The sequence below is a fragment of the Camelus dromedarius genome, chromosome 10 (genome assembly GCF_036321535.1).
Source record: "Camelus dromedarius isolate mCamDro1 chromosome 10, mCamDro1.pat, whole genome shotgun sequence".
Lineage (NCBI taxonomy): Eukaryota > Metazoa > Chordata > Mammalia > Artiodactyla > Camelidae > Camelus > Camelus dromedarius.
In genome coordinates this window covers 78234070-78254683 of record NC_087445.1, presented here as the reverse complement: position 1 = coordinate 78254683, position 20614 = coordinate 78234070, and the positions used below count along the sequence as shown (strand labels likewise).

At 66.3% G+C, this 20614-nt stretch overlaps 1 protein-coding gene across 3 annotated transcripts; it reads left to right on the top strand.

Moving 5' to 3' along the window:
• Nucleotides 1–780: 780 nt before the first annotated feature.
• On the top strand, nucleotides 781–20579 carry ABCA2 (ATP binding cassette subfamily A member 2). 3 transcript variants are annotated; one of them, XM_064490783.1, is made up of 48 exons: nucleotides 781–929; nucleotides 4618–4711; nucleotides 5771–5882; nucleotides 5966–6129; nucleotides 6424–6551; nucleotides 6711–6821; nucleotides 7119–7337; nucleotides 7672–8039; nucleotides 8231–8390; nucleotides 9243–9371; nucleotides 9470–9637; nucleotides 9707–9803; nucleotides 9954–10127; nucleotides 10196–10298; nucleotides 10380–10494; nucleotides 10798–10988; nucleotides 11088–11238; nucleotides 11311–11515; nucleotides 11630–11794; nucleotides 11885–12065; nucleotides 12170–12382; nucleotides 12472–12668; nucleotides 12753–12935; nucleotides 13100–13284; nucleotides 13676–13796; nucleotides 14070–14306; nucleotides 14388–14594; nucleotides 14836–14938; nucleotides 15041–15360; nucleotides 15431–15644; nucleotides 15736–15841; nucleotides 15939–16050; nucleotides 16126–16186; nucleotides 16267–16441; nucleotides 16585–16700; nucleotides 16780–16927; nucleotides 17011–17134; nucleotides 17270–17402; nucleotides 17543–17660; nucleotides 17737–17915; nucleotides 17993–18128; nucleotides 18205–18339; nucleotides 18462–18565; nucleotides 18649–18741; nucleotides 18841–18943; nucleotides 19021–19158; nucleotides 19231–19437; nucleotides 19824–20579. In XM_064490783.1, the coding sequence occupies exons 1-48, from the start codon at nucleotides 864–866 to the stop codon at nucleotides 19857–19859; spliced, it is 7305 nt and encodes a 2434-aa protein (XP_064346853.1). In that variant the 5' UTR covers nucleotides 781–863; the 3' UTR covers nucleotides 19860–20579. The 3 variants fall into 3 exon arrangements, with proteins under 3 accessions (XP_064346853.1, XP_064346852.1, XP_064346854.1); XM_064490782.1 differs by having other exon boundaries at nucleotides 17993–18134; XM_064490784.1 differs by lacking the exon at nucleotides 781–929 and adding an exon at nucleotides 4111–4149 and having other exon boundaries at nucleotides 17993–18134.
• Nucleotides 20580–20614: the final 35 nt, after the last annotated feature.

Genomic DNA, 20614 nt, shown 5'->3' with positions numbered 1-20614 from the left:
GGCCAGCCAGGCCATCCTGCCACTTGGTCACCAAGTGGCATATTCACAAGGAACACAGGAAACTCTTCCAGGGGTTCACTTGCAGCTCTTCTCCCCCCACCAAGGGGTGCTGGTCAGTTTACACCCAGCTGAGCAGGAAAGTTGACTCTTCAAGCCTTGAGAGCAGTGCCCGCCCAGCACAGGTGGAATCTCCATCCAAGGGGAGCACTCCCTCCTCAAGTGTGAGTGGCCGCCCCCATCCAGCCCTGAAGTGGCCCTGGGGACTGGGACCTTGCTCTTAGGTCCAGATGAAAATCCCTGCCATCAGTGCTTCTGCAAGGAGGGCAGGAGAGGTGGTGACCTGGAAGGGGCCAAGCTTCCCCTCAGGGAGCCCTGGGGACCAGTGACCAACTTGAGGCGCCTCTGCGGGAGGATTTCAAGGGGGTGGAGTGCTGCACTCAGGCCCGGTGTTCCTGGGAGATAAGCGCCCTGGAAAGGGGGTGGGTCGGAGGTCTCGGTTTAGATGTGGGCTCTTGGGCACGTCACGTCAACGCCTAGTGACATGGGGGCGGCCACAAAGCCTCCCGTGGCAGAGTAGAGCTCCAGGAACGGCCCGGGCGGGGCTGGCGCGGGTCAGGCGTGGCTGGGGGAGGCGAGCACCGCGCGGCCCCTTTAAGCGGAGGCGGCGCGGGCCGGGAGCGGGCAGGGGGCGGGTGCGAGCGGCTGTCGCCGCGGCCGCCGGGGCGGAGCCAGCTCCGAGCCGGTCCTGGACGCCCGAGACCCCGCCCCGTGCAGGCGATGCCGAGTGGCGCGGCGGGCGGCGGGCGGCGGGGCGCGCAGGAGAGCGGGCCGCGGCGCGGAGGCTGCCGGAGCGCGGCCCCGCCATGGGCTTCCTGCACCAGCTGCAGCTGCTGCTCTGGAAGAATGTGACGCTGAAGCGCCGGAGCCCGGTGAGCGACCCGGCGCGCCGCAGGCCTGCGGGAGCGAGAGGCTGCGTGCACCGGGGCCGGCGGCGCGCTCCCCGCGCGCACGTGCGGCGAGCCCGGCCGGGCGCGCGCAGACCCCGGGCGGGCGGCGGCCCCCTCCCCGCCTGCCCCCTCCCCCGTCCCTGCCAGCTCGCGGGCCTCCGGGGAGGGGGCTCGGCAGTGAGCAGCCCGCCGCTTGCGTCCGCTGACATTCGTGGTGCTCGGCTGAGTCACGGAGCGAGCGCCCTCCGCAACGCGCTCTCCCGGGCCAGCTGCGGGGGTGGGGGTGCGGGGTGGGCGGCTGCGGGACCCTGGGGTCGCCAGAGGCCCTGCTTCCCGGGGCAGAGGGCTGGCTGGGGGTCCATCTCAGAAGCTCTGTGGTCTCCGGACCCAGCCCTCCTGGCACCCCTGCAGGGACCATGTCCCTTTCCTCCCTGCACCACCCGTCTGTCCTTGGGCAGGCACCTCTCCTCCTCCTCCTCCTCCCCCCTCCCGCACACCCACTGGCCCTAGCTCATGCTCTCTCACCACCAGCAACGTCCTTGCTGTGCCCAGCCTCGGCCACCCTGAGTCCCTTCACTCTTTTGTCCTTTGGGGTGATCCTCCCTGAAGCTGATCCACTCTCTGGTCTCCCCTACTCAGTTCCTTTGGGAACAGGGGCCTGCTGTTTGGAGCTGTGACCACCAGGCTCCCCTGCTCTCTGCCCTGTGCCAGGGGCACCAGGGGCCTGAGGGTGCAGGGCACAGCAGCTAGCAGGGACAGACGCCCTGGTGACAGGCAGGGCTGGCATGGCGTGGATGTCATCAGGCTGGCCATCACTGCTCTGGCCCTGGGAAGGGCAGGGTCATCTCCTGCTGGCCCGCCCAACTGGCAGCAGCACACGCACCAGAGAGCCCTAGGCATCTCGGGTTCCTGAACCGGCCTGGGGATTTTCCAGGATAGGGCCCAGAGCAGGTTGGGGTCTGGAGATGGAGCCTGAAGAGGAGGCATCCTCTTGCCCATCTGAGGTTTAGGCAGCTCCTGTCCCACCCTGGGACCCCTTGGGCCAACCGGTTGCTGCCAGGTCCCTCCTTGAGAAGGGCTTCCAAGTGCATGATGGGAAACCCAAGGCTGCAGAGGGGCAGGTGGCCATCATCACCATGGCCTGGCAGGATTCCCCGAGGCACCTGGCCCTGGCAGGGAGCCAGGGCTGAGTACACTCCCTGCTCAGGGCACCTGAGGCTGGCTGGCGCCGGGTCCTGCTGATCCGGCCTGCAGCCCCAGGTAGCCTCTGGTAAAGCTTCGCCCACCTCAGGTTTTGGGTCAGCAGGGTGGGGCTCCTGGGAGGAAGGGGGATGGGGATGTGGGCATGCATTAGTATCAGTCCCAGAATTCTTGGCAGGAAGGACCCCCAGGGGCTGGGAGCAGAGGCCAGAATGATGGCCCCAGCATCCACTGGGGACCCCAAGGATCTGGGGAGGGAACAATGGCTTGTGGGTACCTGGCAAGCCAGTAGGAGGTGCCCATTGACCTCCACCCAGGAGTAGCCCCTGCATGCTAAGCTGGACTTCCTCCAGAACCATCCTGTGCCTCTGCCCCGTGGCACTCTCAGAGATTGGCCATGCCATGTGCCTGTGTGGCCACAGCAAACCAGAAATTCTCCCTCCAGGGTGGCTGGGGTCTTGCTGGGCTCACGCAGTGGGACCAGGGCTGGCTAGATGTTGGGCACACTCCTGCCAGACCCCTCCTTTTCTGGGAGGGTCTTGGGCTTCAGAGTTGGAGCCTGGGCTCCGCTAGCAGAGGCTTTGCCCTGCCTGCTGTGTGCCTCACTGGGGAGGGGTGGGGTCGCCCAGGGAAGCTTGGTCTACAGGGTCGGAACCCAGGGGCTCTGTGCCTGCTTGCTCCCTCCTCCCAAGCTCTGCGCCTCAGTGTCTTCATCTGTGAGTTTAACCTGTGACCTCTTAGCTGGACATGGTCTCGCCTGGGGCCACAGGCGGCTCCTGGGGGAGGGACCAGATCACTGTCGGCAAGCAGGACGCAGCACCTTCATCCTCAGGCCTCACCTTTTCCCCCTGACACAGCAGGAGGGGGCCTGGAGTGCAACAACATGGGGCACTGGGCTGATCTCAAGGGACAGGGATTTGATCACCTTGCAGGGTGCTGGGTGGGGCGCTCAGGTGGGGCTGAACCCCCGCCGCCTGCCGTAACCAGATGCCCCTCTGGCCAGCTGCCCAGCCAGCCGCCTGCCCGCCAAGCAGGCCTCGCCTCCTCCTGGCAGCTCGTGCGCCGCTGTTGCTATAGCAATAAGGAGGCAGCCATGGCCTGCTGCCGCAGTTACGTGGTGGAGGTGCCCGGTGGCAGGGCTGAGGTGGGTGAGGCCGGCCTCCCGCATCACTGCTCGCACACAGCCCCCCTCGCTCAGTGTGTGCGTGCGTGTGGCGTGTGCCTGTCCCAGGCCTGTGGGTGCCCATGAGGCCTTCTTGGCTAGCCCTGGGCTGGATCCTGGCTCAGGGCGGGGGTGGAGGCTGGCACAGGCTGGGCCGGGTGTGGGGCGCAGACACACAACGGGGTGTTCCAGACCACAGAGCACTATTGTCAAAGCACAGTAAACACAGCAGCTGCCCCACCCCAAGGGACCCGGGGCCAGAGGGAGCGCCTCTGGGTGGGGGCTCTGAAGTCTGTTTTGGGGTGGGGGTGAGGATGAAGGAACCCTGGTGCCTCCGAGAAGAGCCAGGTGGGGGCAGGGGTCAGGGTGTGCCCTTGGGTTGGGCAGGGGGCTCCCCGAAAGAGCAGCTGGCCTGAGCTCCTCCTCCTTCCTCTGCTCCCTCCCTGAGGTAGGAGAGGTGGGGGCAAGAATGGTGAAGTCCTTCCGTTTTCCAGGGAGACAGAGGGAAGGCTGGACCCCTGGGCCCCTGGCATTTCTGCCCTGCTCAGAGCAGGGCCCACCAGGGTGAAGGCTGGTGCCCAGGCTGGAGTGGCAGGAGCCGTCCTGAAAACCCTGAGCAGAGACCCCGGGCAGGCAACGGCCCCTGTGCCCACCAGAGCCACCAGGGGTGGGGAAGAGGGGCCAGGGCGGAAGGAGGTGCCTGTACCTCGGGACTTGGGGTTGTCAGACTGCTGCCCAGGTCTTCCCGGAGGCTCAGGGCCCTGGGCTAAAGCCACGCCTCCTCCACCACCAGACCTCATCTCTGTGAGCCCTTGCATGGGGTGTAATGTTGCTGTAGAGGTAGGGAGGAGGGCTGACCCTGCAGGGCGGGTGGTGTGAGAGCTGCAGGCCTGTCAGAGACTGCCTCCAAGATCTTGCCCAGGCAGCCCTGCAGGTGGGAGAGGAGAAGGCGAGCTGGGCAGATGCATGGTCAGAGTGGACCACAAGCTGGCTGATTTGTCCCTGTTGGCCTTCAGTGTGGCAGGCAGAACCTGGGCTGGGAGGTGGGAGACCTGGTTCGCTTAAGTCAGACAACACTGACCCTCTCACTCTTTCACGGGGTCCAGGAAGGAAGGGGCTGTGATCTCTGTGGCCCTGGAGGGCCTGGGTTGACCTTCTCCTCCCTGAGGGAGCACGTAGGGGCTGGGCTGGGCTGGGCTGGGCTGGGCCGGCCCTGCAGGGAGGGTGTCTGTCTGGTAGGGAGAGGAGTGTTTGAGTTTGTCCTGTCCAGCCCTGGGCAGGTGGCCTCACTCAGCCTTCCCTTTCCAGTGGGTCTTGGCTTTCGAGATTTTCATCCCTCTGGTCCTCTTCTTCATCCTCCTGGGGCTTCGGCAGAAGAAACCAACCATCTCTGTAAAGGAAGGTGAGGGTCCTTTGGTGGGGGAGGGGGACCAGGGACCAGGTTCCAGCGGGGTGGGCGGGGCAGGGCAGGCAGCCCTCACTGCATCACCCACGCGCGCATGTCCTGTGTGCACATGGCCCCATCGGTGGGAACCAGCTCCCACGGCTCCTCCCCGTTGAGTCCGCGTGCCTGTTCCCCCTCATGGTCCCTGGCCATGCCTCCTGGCTGGACTGGAGGATGTGGTCCGCCGTGGTGGCCGAGAGTGACCGAGGCACCAGTTTCTCACTGCTCTCCTCTGTTCTGTTTTGCCCCTCCCCCGCACGGTCTCTTGTCCTCCTCCTCCTCCTCCTCCTCGGCCTGCATGCAGTCTGTAAGTGAGCGGCCGCCTCCTCCTTGCTGGCCCAGGCGGCAGCCACAGGACGGCCCTGCGGCGCCCCCTGTTGCGGCTTGAGCCCCCCTCCCACCCCATCGCTTGCATTAACAGCCTTTCCTGGCCAGCCGGTCTCGCAGAGGCCCCTGCCCGCTCTCAGGAGCAGCTGGCTCTTGGTGGGGGATGGGGTGGTGGCTGGTGAAGGATGGAGCCACCCAGACCACAGGGGCCCCCAGGTCCAGATCCCAGGTGTCTCCCTCTCTGTAGGGTTGCCTGGCAAGGGGGGCCCTGCTGCTCTCCCCTCAGATCCTTGTGGGCTCCTGCATTCCATCCACTAACCAGCTGGCCAGAGAGGTCAGAGGTCGCTGCCTGGTAGGGGCCCCAGTGCTCCCCTGGGCTCTGTGGGCAGTGCCACAGCCAGATTCTTTGGGGAAGTGTCAGGGCATTTTGGCCTTGGCTGGCTGAGGGAAGGGGGATGCTCTAGGAGTTGTGGGGTAGGGATGGCGAGATGCCCTTTGACCTCTGACCTGCTGAGGTCATTTGCACTAGAACTCTCAGCCCTCTGTTTCCTGTCTGCTGCCTGAAGCTGCTTTCCCTTCCTGACTTTCTCTAAATCTCTCTTCTTGGCCTCTGTCTCCCTTCCCTTTCTTGATTCCTTTCTCCCCCTGCCCTGGGCCCTCTCACCTACCCTGTCCCCCACCGCCCTTCAGCCTTCTACACGGCAGCCCCCCTCACCTCCGCCGGCATCCTGCCCGTGATGCAGTCACTGTGCCCAGATGGCCAGCGGGATGAGTTTGGCTTCCTTCAGTATGCCAACTCCACGTGAGTGTCCCCTGGGGACCCCTGCTGCCCCTCCCCCCAGCCCAGGCCTGGTGACCTGCGGGTGACATCCGGTGGTGGTGCAGGGTCACACAGCTGCTGGAGCGCCTCAGCCGCGTGGTAGAGGAAGGCAACCTATTTGACCCGGCGAGGCCCAGCCTGGGCTCGGAGCTCGAGGCGCTGCGCCGGCACCTGGAGGCCCTCAGCTCGGGCCCGGACGCCTGGGAGAGCCGCTTGAGCAGACCTTCAGGTGCGCCTCAGGCAGGTGGGGCGGAGCCAGCGCTGGGGGGCTGTGCCCGAGCTCTGCCGTCAGCTGGGTTCGTGCCCTGCCTCGGTCACTTCCTGCCACGGGCCTGTGTCTGTGCCTCAGGCCCTGCCCTCTGACCCATTGCCCTGAGTTCCCAGGGCACAAGTGCTCCGGGTGTGGCCCAACCAGTGGCCCCAGGGGCTGAGCTGTGGTGTCCTGGGCACAGCTCTGAGTCTGTCTGGGGTGCTTCGGCCCCGGGCAGGGCTGGCCTTCAGCCCTGTCTTTCTGCCTGTCCAGTGTCCTCCTTCTCTCTGGACTCGGTGGCCAGGGACCCGAGGGAGCTCTGGCGCTTCCTGACGCAGAACCTGTCGCTGCCTAACAGCACAGCCCAGGCTTTCCTGGTTGCCCAGGTGGACCTGCCCGAGGTGAGACGGGGCGGGCATCAGCCACGAGCCTGTGTCTGCTCTTGCTGTGGCTGCCAGCCCTGGCCACGCTGCTCTGCCCTCCCCCGGTTGCAGGAGTGGGGGTGGGGGCATGTGGGGCTCTAGAGCCATCAGCCTGACCATGGCCCCCTCACACTCCAGGTCTATCGTCTGGTTTTTGGCCCTTCACCTGCCCTGGATGTGGGGTCAGGCCTCCCCAGGAATCAGAAGCCCTGGAGCCACAAGGGTAGCAACCCGCTATTCCAGATGGAGGTGAGGGGAACTTGCAGTGGGGTGGGAGACGTGCTGCGTGCTCCTGGGTGGGTGAAGAAAGGGATCCCCTTGGAGGTGAGGGAGGGTCCCTGGGAGTCTGTGGCTGGCATGGGGAGGGAGCAGGCAGGATGGTGATGTGTGTCCATTCTTACACCCTACCCCACAATGCACAACCTGGGTGGTTTCAGGCCTGGCACAGTGGGTGGGGAAGGGAAGGCCTGAGGTCACCTCAGGCCAGGCCCCTGGTTTTCTCTCCATCGGGGCTCCTTCTCAGCTGTCCCCTGCCCCTGCCCCCAGGAGCTGCTGTTGGCCCCCACCCTCCTGGAGCAGCTCACGTGCTCGCCTGGCTCCAGGGAGCTAGGCCGGATCCTCACTGTGCCCCAGGGTCAGCAGACAGCGCTGCAGGGCTACCGGGACACTGTCTGCAGTGGGCAGGCTGCAGCGCGTGCCCGGCGCTTTTCTGAGCTGGCTGCAGAGCTCCGGAACCAGCTGGATGTGCCCAAGATCGCCCAGCAGGTTAGGCCCTGCCTGCCAGCTGGCCCTCGGATCAGCTGCCTGGGCTGGAGGAGGTGCTGGGGCTCCTTGGCATCACAGGGGACTCCTGGGCCCAGGCTCTGCATGGGGGTGCCTTGTGCCCCTGCCCTGCTCCATGCCTTGGTCCCAGTCTGTGTCACCCAGCCCCCAGCTGGGGCTCCCCTCACCCGCAGGCTGTTCCCTTCCTCTCAGCCTGTGTCCCCTGCTGGTGTCCTCCATGTTCTGCCCCCGACCTCAGCACCCAGCTGCAGATCAGCCCCAGATCCTGGTCCCTTCCCTGAGCCTGCGTTTCCCCACTGGCCCCATTTCTCCTCAGCTGGACCTGGATGCCCCCAACGGCTCCGCCTCCCAGCAGCAGCCACCACCCCCACGGCGGCTGCAGGCGCTGCTGGAGGACCTGCTGGATGCCCAGAAAGTTCTGCAGGACGTGGACGTCCTCTCGGCCCTGGCCCTGCTGCTGCCTCAGGGCGCCTGCACCGGCCGGACTCCGGTGCCCCCAGGCGGCAGCCCTGGTGGGGCGGCCAATGGCACTGGGGCTGGGGCGGGCGTGGGCCCCAACACCACCGCGGAGGAGGGTACCCCGTCCGCTGCAGCCCCGGCCTCCGGGGACACTCTGCAGGGCCAGTGCTCTGCCTTCGTGCAGCTCTGGGCGGGCCTGCAGCCCATCCTGTGTGGCAACAACCGGTAGGTGGTTGGCAGGGGGGTGGGTGAGGAAGACAGGTAGGGGCCAGGCCTGACCCCGAGGCTTGGCGCGGATGCCCCCTCCCTGGTGCTGCTGCACGGCCTGCTCCGCGTCAATCACCCGCGCGCACTCGGAAGCCCCGCCCCCTGCCGACGCCCCGCCCCCACCCTGAGGTCTCATCTGCCCACCCCAGCACCATCGAGCCTGAGGCGCTGCGGAGGGGCAACATGAGCTCCCTGGGCTTCACGAGCAAGGAGCAGCGCAACCTGGGCCTCCTTGTGCACCTGATGACCAGCAACCCGAAGATCCTATACGCGCCAGCTGGCTCCGAAGCAGATCGTGTCATCCTCAAGGTGCACCAGTCTACTGCTGCCTTGAGTGCTCAGGCTGCACTTGTCCCCTGGGGCAGGAGCTGGAGGAGCTGGGCAGAGGGTTCTGCAGGCCAGGGACCCCCGAGCAGAGGTGGTGGGGGCGTCGGTAGAATTGGCATGGGAGGAGTGCAGCCCTGGCCCTCCAGCTCCAACTTGGCTCTGAGTGGGGGGGACCTGTGGGGGGGGGGTTCAAGGTACAGGGGCACTTGGGGGCTGCCCTGGGGATGCACTGGACGGCTGGTGTGGGGCAGGGTCCTGATCTGGCTGGGCATGGTCAGGGTTGGGCAGCGCTGGTGAGGATGGAGGAGGGGCCACACGCGGAAACCATCTAAAGCAGCAACCAGTGGGCGACATTTGGGCGGGATAGCCAAGTGGTTTGGGGCCTGCTGAGGGCGAGATGTCTGTGGCCACCCCAGGGTAGAGGTCCTATCTGGAACAAGCAGAAACTAGGGCTGGAAGCGGCCCAGGAAGGGGAGGGGCCGTGGAGGGGACCCTAGAATGAGCACAGGGAAGATGAGGGACAGGGGTTGCTGAAGGGATGCTTGGAGGCATCCCACGAAGGAGCAGGGAAGGCACAGCTGGTGAGGTGGGGGGAACCGGAGGCCATGCTGCCCAGAGAGCCAGGGCACAGGGAATTCTGGGGGAGGTGCTGAAGAGAGGCCTGGAGGGGGAGGGCTTGGAGCTTCCCCGTGGCAGCCTGGCCAGAGCAAGACTGGTTGTTGTTGGGGCCTGGCTGGTGGCTGGATCCAGCCATGGGGGCAGGCAAGGAGTGAGAACCCCCTCGATGGCTGGGGTCTTTCCATGAGCCCCTTGCTCTGTCCTCACCCTCTGCAGGCCAATGAGACCTTTGCCCTTGTTGGCAATGTGACTCACTATGCCCAGCTCTGGCTCAACATCTCGGCGGAGATCCGCAGCTACCTGGAGCAGGGCAGGCTGCAGCAGCACCTGCGCTGGCTGCAGCAGGTGCCGAGGGGGCTGGGCTGGCGGGGGTGGCAGGGAGCCCTCTCTGTCCTGGGGGTGGCTGGCCCAGGCCACCCGCTGAGCTGGCCTCCCATCCCCAGTATGTGACAGAGCTGCGGCTGCACCCCGAAGCTCTGAGCCTGTCACCAGAGGAGCTGCCGCCTGCCCTGCGCCAGGACAACTTCTCGCTGCCCAACGGCTCGGTCCTCCTGCAGCAGCTGGACACCATCGACAATGCGGCCTGCGGCTGGATCCAGTTCATGTCCAAGGTGGGTGGGCGAGCCCGGAGGGGCTTCTCAGGTTCCCAGGGTCAACTCTAATGACCCCCCCTCCCCCAGGTGAGCGTGGACATCTTCAAGGGTTTTCCTGACGAGGAGAGCATTGTCAACTACACCCTGAACCAGGCCTACCAGGACAACGTCACCGTGTTTGCCAGTGAGCCGGGGCCCCTGGGCAGCTCCCCGAGCCCTGCTCCTTCGCCTCTCCCCTCCCCCAGTCCCTGCATGACCCGCACCCCTTTACCGGCCACTTCTCAATCCCGCCCCTCACCCCGCCCCTTCCCCGGCCCCGCCCCTCCTGTGCCAGGCGTGATCTTCCAGACCCGCAAGGACGGCTCCCTGCCGCCCCACGTGCACTACAAGATCCGCCAGAATTCCAGCTTCACCGAGAAAACCAACGAGATCCGCCGGGCCTACTGGCGGCCGGGGCCCAACACCGGCGGCCGCTTCTACTTCCTGTACGGCTTCGTCTGGATCCAGGGTGAGGGCCGGCCCTGGGGCCGCGGGGGGCGGGGCGTGGCCGCGGCTGACCGCTGCCCCCCATCGCAGATATGATGGAGCGCGCCATCATCGACACCTTCGTGGGCCACGACGTGGTGGAGCCGGGCAACTATGTGCAGATGTTCCCGTATCCCTGCTACACGCGGGACGAGTGAGTGGGGGCGGCCGAGGGCAGGGCGCCATAGGCAGGCAGCGAGCCCCACCCTCACGCCCCTCCCCTCCCTCTCCCCAGCTTTCTGTTCGTCATCGAGCACATGATGCCGCTCTGCATGGTGATTTCCTGGGTCTACTCTGTAGCCATGACCATCCAGCACATTGTGGCAGAGAAGGAGCACCGGCTGAAGGAGGTGGGGGGTTGGAGCAGAGGAGGGGGGGTGGAGGGGGGAGATGGAGGAGGGGGAAAGGAGAGAGATGGGGAGATGGAAGGGGGAAGGGATGGAGGAAGGAGCGAGAGATGGAGGAGTAGAGGAAGGGGAAGGATGGAGGTGGGGGAAAGGGGGGATAGAGTTACAAATGTTAGAGGTGGGGGAGGAATGGAGGTGGGGGGCAACTTCCCTCCCTGGCCCTGGGCTGGTGGGGCTGGGCAGGGCGTTCCTTCCTGGGGACGCTGTCTCAAGGCCCCATGCCCGCTGCCTGCCCACTGCCCACAGGTGATGAAGACCATGGGCCTGAACAACGCGGTGCACTGGGTGGCCTGGTTCATCACGGGCTTTGTGCAGCTCTCCATCTCGGTGACGGCGCTCACTGCCATCCTCAAGTATGGCCAGGTCCTCATGCACAGCCATGTGCTCATCATCTGGCTCTTCCTGGCCGTCTACGCTGTGGCCACCATCATGTTCTGGTGAGTGCTGTATGGCTGGCAGCAGGCTGGAGGATGGGCTTCACGCATGGGGCCGAGATTCAGGTGTGGCTGATGGCCCGTGGCCCTGCCTGCCCCCAGCTTCCTGGTGTCCGTGCTGTACTCCAAGGCCAAGCTGGCCTCGGCCTGCGGCGGCATCATCTACTTCCTGAGCTATGTGCCCTACATGTACGTGGCAATCCGCGAGGAGGTGGCCCACGATAAGATCACCGCCTTCGAGAAGTGCATCGCGGTGAGGGTCATGGTGGTGGGGGTTGAGGTGGAGTCCAGCCTCCTCTCCCCCCTGACACTGCTGTCTCCTCAGTCCCTGATGTCCACGACGGCCTTTGGCCTGGGCTCCAAGTACTTCGCCCTGTACGAGGTGGCAGGCGTGGGCATTCAGTGGCACACGTTCAGCCAGTCACCTGTGGAAGGGGACGACTTCAACCTGCTCCTGGCTGTCACCATGCTGATGGTTGACGCAGCTGTCTATGGTGTGCTCACATGGTACATTGAGGCGGTGCACCCAGGTACCGAGTCCTTGGAGGGAGAGGGGGAGGAGGCTGTCTCTAGGGGGAGGGGCGCGTGGCCTCAGGTAGACAGCGACCCCGGGCGCTGGGTCAGCCTCCCCTTCGACCCCGCAGGCATGTACGGGCTGCCGCGGCCCTGGTACTTCCCGCTGCAAAAGTCCTACTGGCTGGGCAGCGGGCGGGCGGAGGCATGGGAGTGGAGCTGGCCGTGGGCTCGCGCCCCCCGCCTCAGCGTCATGGAAGAGGACCAGGCCTGCGCCATGGAGAGCCGGCGCTTGGGTGAGGCAGGCGCCAGGGTGGTGGCTGGGGCAGTTGCTGCGTCTCAGGGGCCTGGGGTGGCCCCGGCGCTGACCCTCGGCCCTGGTGCAGAGGAGACTCGGGGCATGGAAGAGGAGCCCACCCACCTGCCGCTGGTGGTCTGCGTGGACAAGCTCACCAAGGTCTACAAGAATGACAAGAAGCTGGCCTTGAACAAGCTGAGCCTGAACCTCTACGAGAACCAGGTGGTGTCCTTCCTGGGCCACAACGGGGCCGGCAAGACCACCACCATGTGAGTGTCGGGGTGCGGGGACCCACCCCGAGTTCCTGACTGCACGGGCGGTCGGGAGGGCTCCCTGCAGGAGGTGGGGGCCCTGACCCTGCCGACCCGCCCAGGTCCATCCTCACTGGCCTGTTCCCGCCGACGTCGGGCTCGGCCACCATCTACGGGCATGACATCCGCACGGAGATGGACGAGATCCGGAAGAACCTGGGCATGTGCCCTCAGCACAACGTGCTCTTCGACCGCCTCACGGTGGAGGAGCACCTCTGGTTCTACTCCAGGCTCAAGAGCATGGCCCAGGAGGAGATCCGCAAGGAGATGGACAAGTGGGTGGGGCTCGGGCGGGACCAGAGGCTGCAGCCGAGGCCCCGGCTCCCCACAGGCCCGGTCCTAGGCCCTGCTGTACCCCCCTCAGGATGATCGAAGACCTGGAGCTCTCCAACAAGAGGCACTCGCTGGTGCAGACACTGTCCGGTGGCATGAAGCGCAAGCTGTCTGTGGCCATCGCCTTCGTGGGCGGCTCCCGTGCCATCATCCTGGATGAGCCCACAGCCGGCGTGGACCCCTATGCGCGCCGCGCCATCTGGGACCTCATCCTGAAGTATAAGCCAGGTGAGCAGGCCGCTAGGTGGGTGTGTGCGGCCCCTGCCCGGCCCCGCCCAGCTGCCCCCTGACCCCCGCCTCGGCCTGCCGCAGGGCGCACCATCCTCCTGTCCACCCACCACATGGACGAGGCCGACTTGCTTGGGGACCGCATCGCCATCATCTCCCACGGGAAGCTCAAGTGCTGCGGCTCCCCACTCTTTCTCAAGGGTGCCTACGGGGACGGCTACCGCCTCACGCTGGTCAAGCAGCCTGCCGAACCCGGGGACCCCCAAGGTCTGTGCTGAGGCGGCCTGCCCCCAGATCCCTTCCTCACACCCATGAGGTTGAGGGCCTGAGCTCTCACCGTGGCCTCGTGAGGCCCAGGATGCTGGCTGGGCCTGGCTCCCCCTCTCCCCCCGCCCCTGAGTGAAGCCCTCCCTGCTCCTCTTCCCTCCTAGAGCCGGGTCTGACAGCCAGCCCCCCAGGTCGGGCCCAGCTGAGCAGCTGCTCCGAGCCTCAGGTTTCCCAATTCATCCGCAAACACGTGGCCTCCTGCCTGCTGGTCTCGGACACGAGCACCGAGCTCTCCTACATCCTGCCCAGCGAGGCGGCCAAGAAGGGGGCCTTTGAGCGCCTCTTTCAGGTGTGAGGGTGGGGCTGAGCTGGTGGAGGAGGTGGGACCAGAGGAGGGGGTGGGGCTCCGGGGAGGGCCAGTGCAGGAGGTGGAGGCGGCAGGGGAGGCGGGGTTGGTTAGGGGGCGGGGTCCGTGGAGGGATGTGGGGTTTGAGGGGAGGTGGGGCTGGTGGAGGAGACAGGGCTGGGGTAGGCTTCGGGGGCCGGGCTCATGGCAGAGGCAGGGCTGCAGAGGAGGTGTGTTCAGCAGAAGAGGTGGGGTTGGAGGAAGGCGGGGCTGGGCAGTGCTCAGGGGCGGGGCCAGGGAGGCGGGCCCGTGGGGTGGGGCGGGGCTGCAGAGGAGGCAGGCACCACCCGCCCTGCGGCCCACGCTGGGGTGGGCCTCACCCAGCTCTCTCTAGCACCTAGAGCGCAGTCTGGATGAACTGCACCTGAGCAGTTTTGGGCTGATGGACTCGACACTGGAGGAGGTGTTCCTTAAGGTGTCAGAGGAGGACCAGTCTCTGGAGAACAGTGAGGCAGGTGAGGTCCCGGAGCTGCGGATCAGCCCTGCCCTTCTCAACCTTCCCCACTCCCCCAGGCCTGAACTTGGGTCTGGGGCTGCTCACTCTTCCCCTATCTCTGGGCACCAAGGGTCTTAGGTGGCAACAAGGAGCCAGGACCTCCCAGGGTCAGTCTGGGGCTAGGGTCCTGGGTGGGTGGGCGAGTGTGGGGGCTGGGGTCCCAGGCAGGCCTGCTGGGGGCCGGCAGCCCTGAGCCCCTCTCCTGCCTTCCCTGGCCCCTCTGCCATTGCAGATGTGAAAGAGTCCAGGAAAGATGTGCTGCCTGGGGCTGAGGACTCGATGTCCGGGGAGGCTCACGCCAGCAACCTGGCCCAGAGCGCAGAGCTGGCCCAGTCACAGGCATCGCTGCAGTCCGCGTCCTCGGTGGGCTCTGCCCGCGGTGACGAGGGAGCCGGCTACACCGATGTGTATGGCGACTACCGTCCCCTCTTCGACAACTTGCAGGACCCTGACAATGTCAGCTTGCAAGGTGGGGGGCAGCTGGGTGGGGCCGGGAGTGTCCTGGAGGGTGGTGTGGGGTCACCTGCTCAGCCCCTACCTCCCTGTGCAGAGGCCGAAGCGGAGGCCCTCACACGGGTCGGCCAGGGCAGCCGCAAGCTGGAGGGCTGGTGGCTGAAGGTGCGCCAGTTCCACGGGCTCTTGGTGAAGCGCTTCCACTGCGCCCGACGCAACTCCAAGGCGCTGTCCTCTCAGATCCTGCTCCCCGCCTTCTTTGTCTGCGTGGCTATGACTGTGGCTCTCTCTGTCCCAGAGATCGGTACGGCTGCCTGGCCTGGCTTCGGGGCGTGGCTCCGTCCTGCTCCTGAGCCACCTGGGGGGCCCACACTTGCTCCGGGCCTGGGCACTGCACCTGAGCCTGGCAGGCACACCCCGGGCTTCATGCCTTCCTTGGGTCCAGACCCCAGGCTTGGGCCCTCTGGGTACGGGAGAGAGGGAACCCAGGCCTGGGGGTTGCTGGCAGGCACAACCTGCTCAGGCTTGCCCGTGCACCCTGCCAGGTGACCTGCCCCCACTGGTGCTGTCACCCTCCCAGTACCACAACTACACCCAGCCCCGCGGCAACTTCATCCCCTATGCCAACGAGGAGCGCCAGGAGGACCGGTGAGGCCGCCAGACAGACAGCCATTGGGGATGGGGGCCAGTGTGAGAGCTGGGAGTGGTGGGCACCGTCCCCCAACCTAGACTCATTGTGGGGTTTCCCAGGTTGCGGCTGTCCCCTGATGCCAGCCCACAGCAGCTGGTGAGCACGTTCCGGCTGCCGTCGGGTGTGGGCGCCACCTGTGTGCTGAAGTCTCCAGCCAACGGCTCCCTGGGGCCCACACTGAACCTGAGCAGTGGCGAGTCGCGCCTGCTGGCCGCACGGTTCTTCGACAGCATGTGCCTGGAGTCCTTCACGCAGGGGCTGCCGCTGTCCAACTTCGTGCCACCCCCACCCTCGCCCGCACCTTCTGACTCCCCTGTGTCCTTGGACGAGGACCTGCTGCAGGCTTGGAACGCCTCCCTGCCACCCACCTCCGGGCCAGGTACTGGATCGTGGGGCTGCGCGGGGCCTGGGGCAGTGTGGGCTGGGCTGACTGCCTGCTGTGCCCACAGAGAACTGGACGTCCGCACCCTCCCTGCCACACCTGGTGCGGGAGCCTGTCCGCTGCACCTGCTCTGGGCAGGGCACTGGCTTCTCCTGCCCTGGTGGTGTGGGCGGACGCCCACCCCAGATGCGAGTGGTCACGGGCGACATCCTCACAGACATCACCGGCCACAACGTCTCTGAGTACCTACTCTTTACTTCTGACCGCTTCCGGCTGCACCGGTGAGCCAGGTGGGAGGGGCGCACTGGCCATGGACAAGGAGCAGACAGCCTGCACCCGCCTGACCTCACCACTCCTTGACTTGCTGCCCAGGTATGGGGCCATCACCTTTGGCAATGTCCAGAAGTCCATCCCAGCCTCGTTTGGCGCCCGGGCCCCAGCCATGGTGCGGAAGATCGCGGTGCGCCGAGCAGCCCAGGTGAGCACCACTCGGTCCCGGGCCCTGCAGCGTCCGGCCCTCGCCCACGGTCTGCAGGGACCCACCGGGCTTTGGGGTCTCTCTGTGCCCCCGTCAGGTTTTCTACAACAACAAGGGTTACCACAGCATGCCCACCTACCTCAACAGCCTCAACAACGCCATTCTGCGTGCCAATCTACCCAAGAGCAAGGGCAACCCTGCGGCCTATGGTGAGCTGGGGCGGCCGGGGTGGGCTGGGCTGCGCGCAGAGCAGGCCCCTGAGGCTGCTCTCTGCTGTGCTGCAGGCATCACCGTCACCAACCACCCCATGAACAAGACGAGTGCCAGCCTCTCTCTGGATTACCTGTACGTGCAGGGGGTGGGAGGGGGCGGGGCACCACTGCGGGACTGCGTGCGGGCAGGGCTGAGGGCCACCTTGCCCCCAGGCTGCAGGGCACAGATGTAGTCATCGCCATCTTCATCATCGTGGCCATGTCCTTCGTGCCGGCCAGCTTCGTGGTCTTTCTGGTGGCCGAGAAGTCCACCAAGGCCAAGCACCTGCAGTTCGTCAGCGGCTGCAATCCTGTCGTCTACTGGCTGGCCAACTACGTGTGGGACATGGTGTGCCCCTGGAGCCCTGGCCGTCCCATCCCCTGTCCCCTGCCGGGCCCCCCAGTCCTGCCCCCGGGCCCCTCACCCCTGCCTGCCCCCAAGCTTCTCCCCCACACCCCCCAGCCCCTCACCTGCCGCCCCTGCTCCGGTAGCTCAACTACCTGGTCCCGGCCACCTGCTGCGTCATCATCCTGTTCGTGTTTGACTTGCCGGCCTACACGTCGCCCACCAACTTCCCTGCTGTGCTGTCCCTCTTCCTGCTCTACGGGTAAGGGGGAGCGGGCGAGGGGGATGGGCTTGGGGCAGGCTAGGGCCACCAGTGACCACCGCCCGCCCGCTGCCCACAGCTGGTCCATCACCCCCATCATGTACCCGGCCTCCTTCTGGTTCGAGGTGCCCAGCTCAGCCTACGTGTTTCTCATTGTCATCAACCTCTTCATCGGCATCACGGCCACTGTGGCCACCTTCCTGCTGCAGCTCTTTGAGCATGACAAGGTGGGCCAGGTGGGGGGCGGCCAGGCGGTGGGCAGCGGGACGGTGGGGCTGAGGCTGTGCCATGACCCCCCGGGACCCTCCAGGACCTGAAGGTTGTCAACAGTTACCTGAAAAGCTGCTTCCTCATCTTCCCCAACTACAACCTGGGCCACGGGCTCATGGAGATGGCCTACAACGAGTACATCAACGAGTACTACGCCAAGATCGGTGAGGCCGGGCGGGTGGAGGGGGGAGAGCCAGCGCCCCTGGACAGGGGGCCGAGGGAGACCAGGGAGCTCCAGGCATGGGCCGAGGAGGGGCTCCCGAGGCCCCGGGCACGGCCCTCAGCCAGCTGCCCCACAGGCCAGTTCGACAAGATGAAGTCCCCGTTCGAGTGGGACATTGTCACCAGGGGGTTGGTGGCCATGACAGTCGAGGGCTTCGTGGGCTTCCTCCTCACCATCGTGTGTCAGTATAACTTTCTGCGGCAGCCACAGTGAGTGGGGGCGTCCTGGACGGACGGTGCAGGGCGGGGGGCCTGGCACTGCCCACCTTCCTACCGTGGCCACGGTGAGTGGGGGAGCACGGGACAATGCGGGGTGATCCAGCCGGGCACTGCCCACCCTGTCCCCCCAGGCGCATGCCAGTGTCGACGAAGCCCGTGGAGGATGACGTGGACGTGGCCAGCGAGCGGCAGCGTGTGCTGCGGGGGGATGCTGACAACGACATGGTCAAAATTGAGAACCTGACCAAGGTGGGGCCCGGCCCTGGTGGGGCGGGGCCCAGGTGGACACGCCCCGCTGAGCCAGCTGCCCCCTCACCTCTGCCAGGTGTACAAGTCGCGGAAGATCGGCCGCATCCTGGCAGTGGACCGCCTGTGTCTAGGTGTGCGTCCTGGCGAGTGCTTTGGCCTCCTGGGCGTCAATGGCGCGGGCAAGACCAGCACCTTCAAGATGTTGACGGGTGACGAGAGCACAACAGGGGGCGAGGCCTTCGTCAACGGGCACAGGTGCAGGCGGGCGGGGGCTCGGGGGCCGGGCGACCGCGGAGACCGCGGCGACGGGGCTGACGGCTCTGTGTCCCCAGCGTGCTCAAGGAGCTGCTCCAGGTGCAGCAGAGCCTCGGGTACTGCCCACAGTTTGACGCCCTGTTTGACGAGCTCACGGCCCGGGAGCACCTGCAGCTGTACACGCGGCTCCGGGGTGTCCCCTGGAAGGACGAGGCCCGGGTGAGGGCTGCCCCTCGGGGGAGGGGGCTGCTGTGGAGGGTGGGCCCCTGACATCCGCTCTCGCTCCCAGGTGGTGACGTGGGCCCTGGAGAAGCTGGAGCTGACCAAGTATGCTGACAAGCCTGCCGGCACCTACAGCGGAGGCAACAAGCGCAAACTGTCCACAGCCATTGCCCTCATCGGGTACCCCGCCTTCATCTTCCTGGTGAGCTGGGGTGGGATGGGGGTCTGCTACCCCGCCTTCATCTTCCTGGTGAGCCTGGAAGCAGAGGGTGGGGCCAGCTGGGGTGAATGGGGTACAGCAGCTGAGCCTGGCACCACCCCCAGGATGAGCCCACCACAGGCATGGACCCCAAGGCCCGGCGCTTCCTCTGGAACCTCATTTTGGACCTCATCAAGACGGGGCGCTCGGTGGTGCTGACGTCTCACAGGTGCACACTCCCCCGGCCTTCTCCTCCCCAACGCCCCCAGTGCCCCCCTCTGTCTGTGCCAGCCAGCGTGTCTCTGCCCGCAGCATGGAGGAGTGCGAGGCTCTGTGCACACGGCTGGCCATCATGGTGAATGGGCGCCTGCGCTGTCTGGGCAGCATCCAGCACCTGAAGAACCGGTGAGCAGTGGTGCTGCGCGGGGGCGGGCTGTGGGGGCTGCGGCGGGGGGAGGCCGGACTCCCTGCGGCTGGTGCTTGGGCCATGGGCCTGTCCCGCAGGTTCGGGGACGGCTACATGATCACAGTGAGGACCAAGAGTAGCCAGAACGTGAAGGACGTGGTGCGGTTCTTCAACAGGAACTTCCCTGAGGCTGTGCTCAAGGTGGGGGGGGCCCCTGGGGCTGGGGCGCGGTGGGGGGCGCCACTGCCCGAGCGGCCTCTGACCCCTGTGCCCCACAGGAGCGGCACCACACGAAGGTGCAGTACCAGCTCAAGTCGGAGCACATCTCGCTGGCACAAGTGTTCAGCAAGATGGAGCAGGTGGCGGGCGTGCTGGGCATCCAGGACTACTCGGTCAGCCAGACCACCCTGGACAACGTGAGTGCCGGGGGGGGGTCTCCGGGGCTCCGCTGGGCCGGCCCCGCCCACCCACCTGCCCACGCCCACCAGGTGTTCGTGAACTTTGCCAAGAAGCAGAGCGACAACCTAGAGCAGCAGGAGACAGAGCCGCCCTCAGCCCTGCAGTCCCCCCTGGGCCGCCTACTCAGCCTGCTCCGGCCCCGACCCACCCCCACCGAGCTGCGGGCACTCGTGGCTGATGAGCCCGAGGACCTGGACACGGAGGACGAGGGCCTCATTAGCTTCGAGGAGGAGCGGGTGAGCGGGGTCTGGCGGGTCAGGCAGCTGGGCAGGCCTCAGGGCTCAGGCTCTGGATGTTGGAGGGGCTGGAGGGGAGTGGCCCTGGGGCCCCTGCTGTCCCGAGCTCCAGGGGACAGAGGGACCCACCTGATGTTCAGGACCAGAATGGACATGGGAGGCGTGGGCACAGGCAGAGGGGACAGCCCCACCCCGGACACCACAACACTGAGCAGAGGTGTAGGGAGCAGAGCCTGGGGACAGCAGCCACCAGACTAGCAGAGGGGCCACGTGGGGTGCCCACCACTGAGAAAGCTCAGGTCTGGAGTGGGGTGAGCCAGCGGCAGGCCCAGTTCTGGGGGGAGGGTGTCAGACGTCCCAAGCCAGGCCTGTCTGCTGTCCACCAGGCCCAGCTCTCCTTCAACACAGACACGCTCTGCTGACCACAGGAGCTGGATGGATGACGGACCTTGGGAACAGAAGTCAGGCGGTGGCCGAGGTCCCACCCTATGCCCCCAGTGCCCACCTGCCAGGCCCTGGAGCAGGAGGTCCAGGACCAAGGGCCTCAGGCTCCGCCTGCTCTTGGCCGCTGTGCCGCCCTCCCCGCATTGTGCCAAAGGCTGGCCCGGCCCTGGGCTGTGCTCTCCCTCACCCTGCTCTGCCTTAATGCCTGGGGGTCTGGCCGGCCCCTGGCCTCCACCCCTGCCCAGCTCTGTCCACCACCCCAGGGGCCACTGGGGTGACCCAGGCTGCCAGGTTCTGCCCAACCTGCCCCCGGCCGGCCTGGCTCCTGAACTGGCTCTTCTCTTACAGCCAAATTTGGGTGGCGGCAGCTGCTGGCCTGGGGCTGAGGGTGGGTGTGGGTGAGGTCCCACCCAAAGCGCCTATTTATTTTGTTAGGAAGAGGCTCCCTCACCCTGCTTTTCTGCAGGAAGGCCACCATCGAGGTCCGGGGAGGAGGCTGCCATCGGGTGGCGGCCTGGGTGGCAGGAACGTAGAAGCCAGCCCCACCGGCCAGGCCAGGGGTCGGACCCCCTCCCTCCCCCTCCAGCTGCCATCGCTCTTCCGCCCAGCTTGGCCCCCTGCCTGCCCACCCAGGAGCCGGACCTGTGCGTAGGGCATAGGTGTTTGTTTTAAATAAATAAACATGAAAGCCCACGCGAGCCTGCGTGTGTGGGGCTTGGTGTGGGACGAAGAC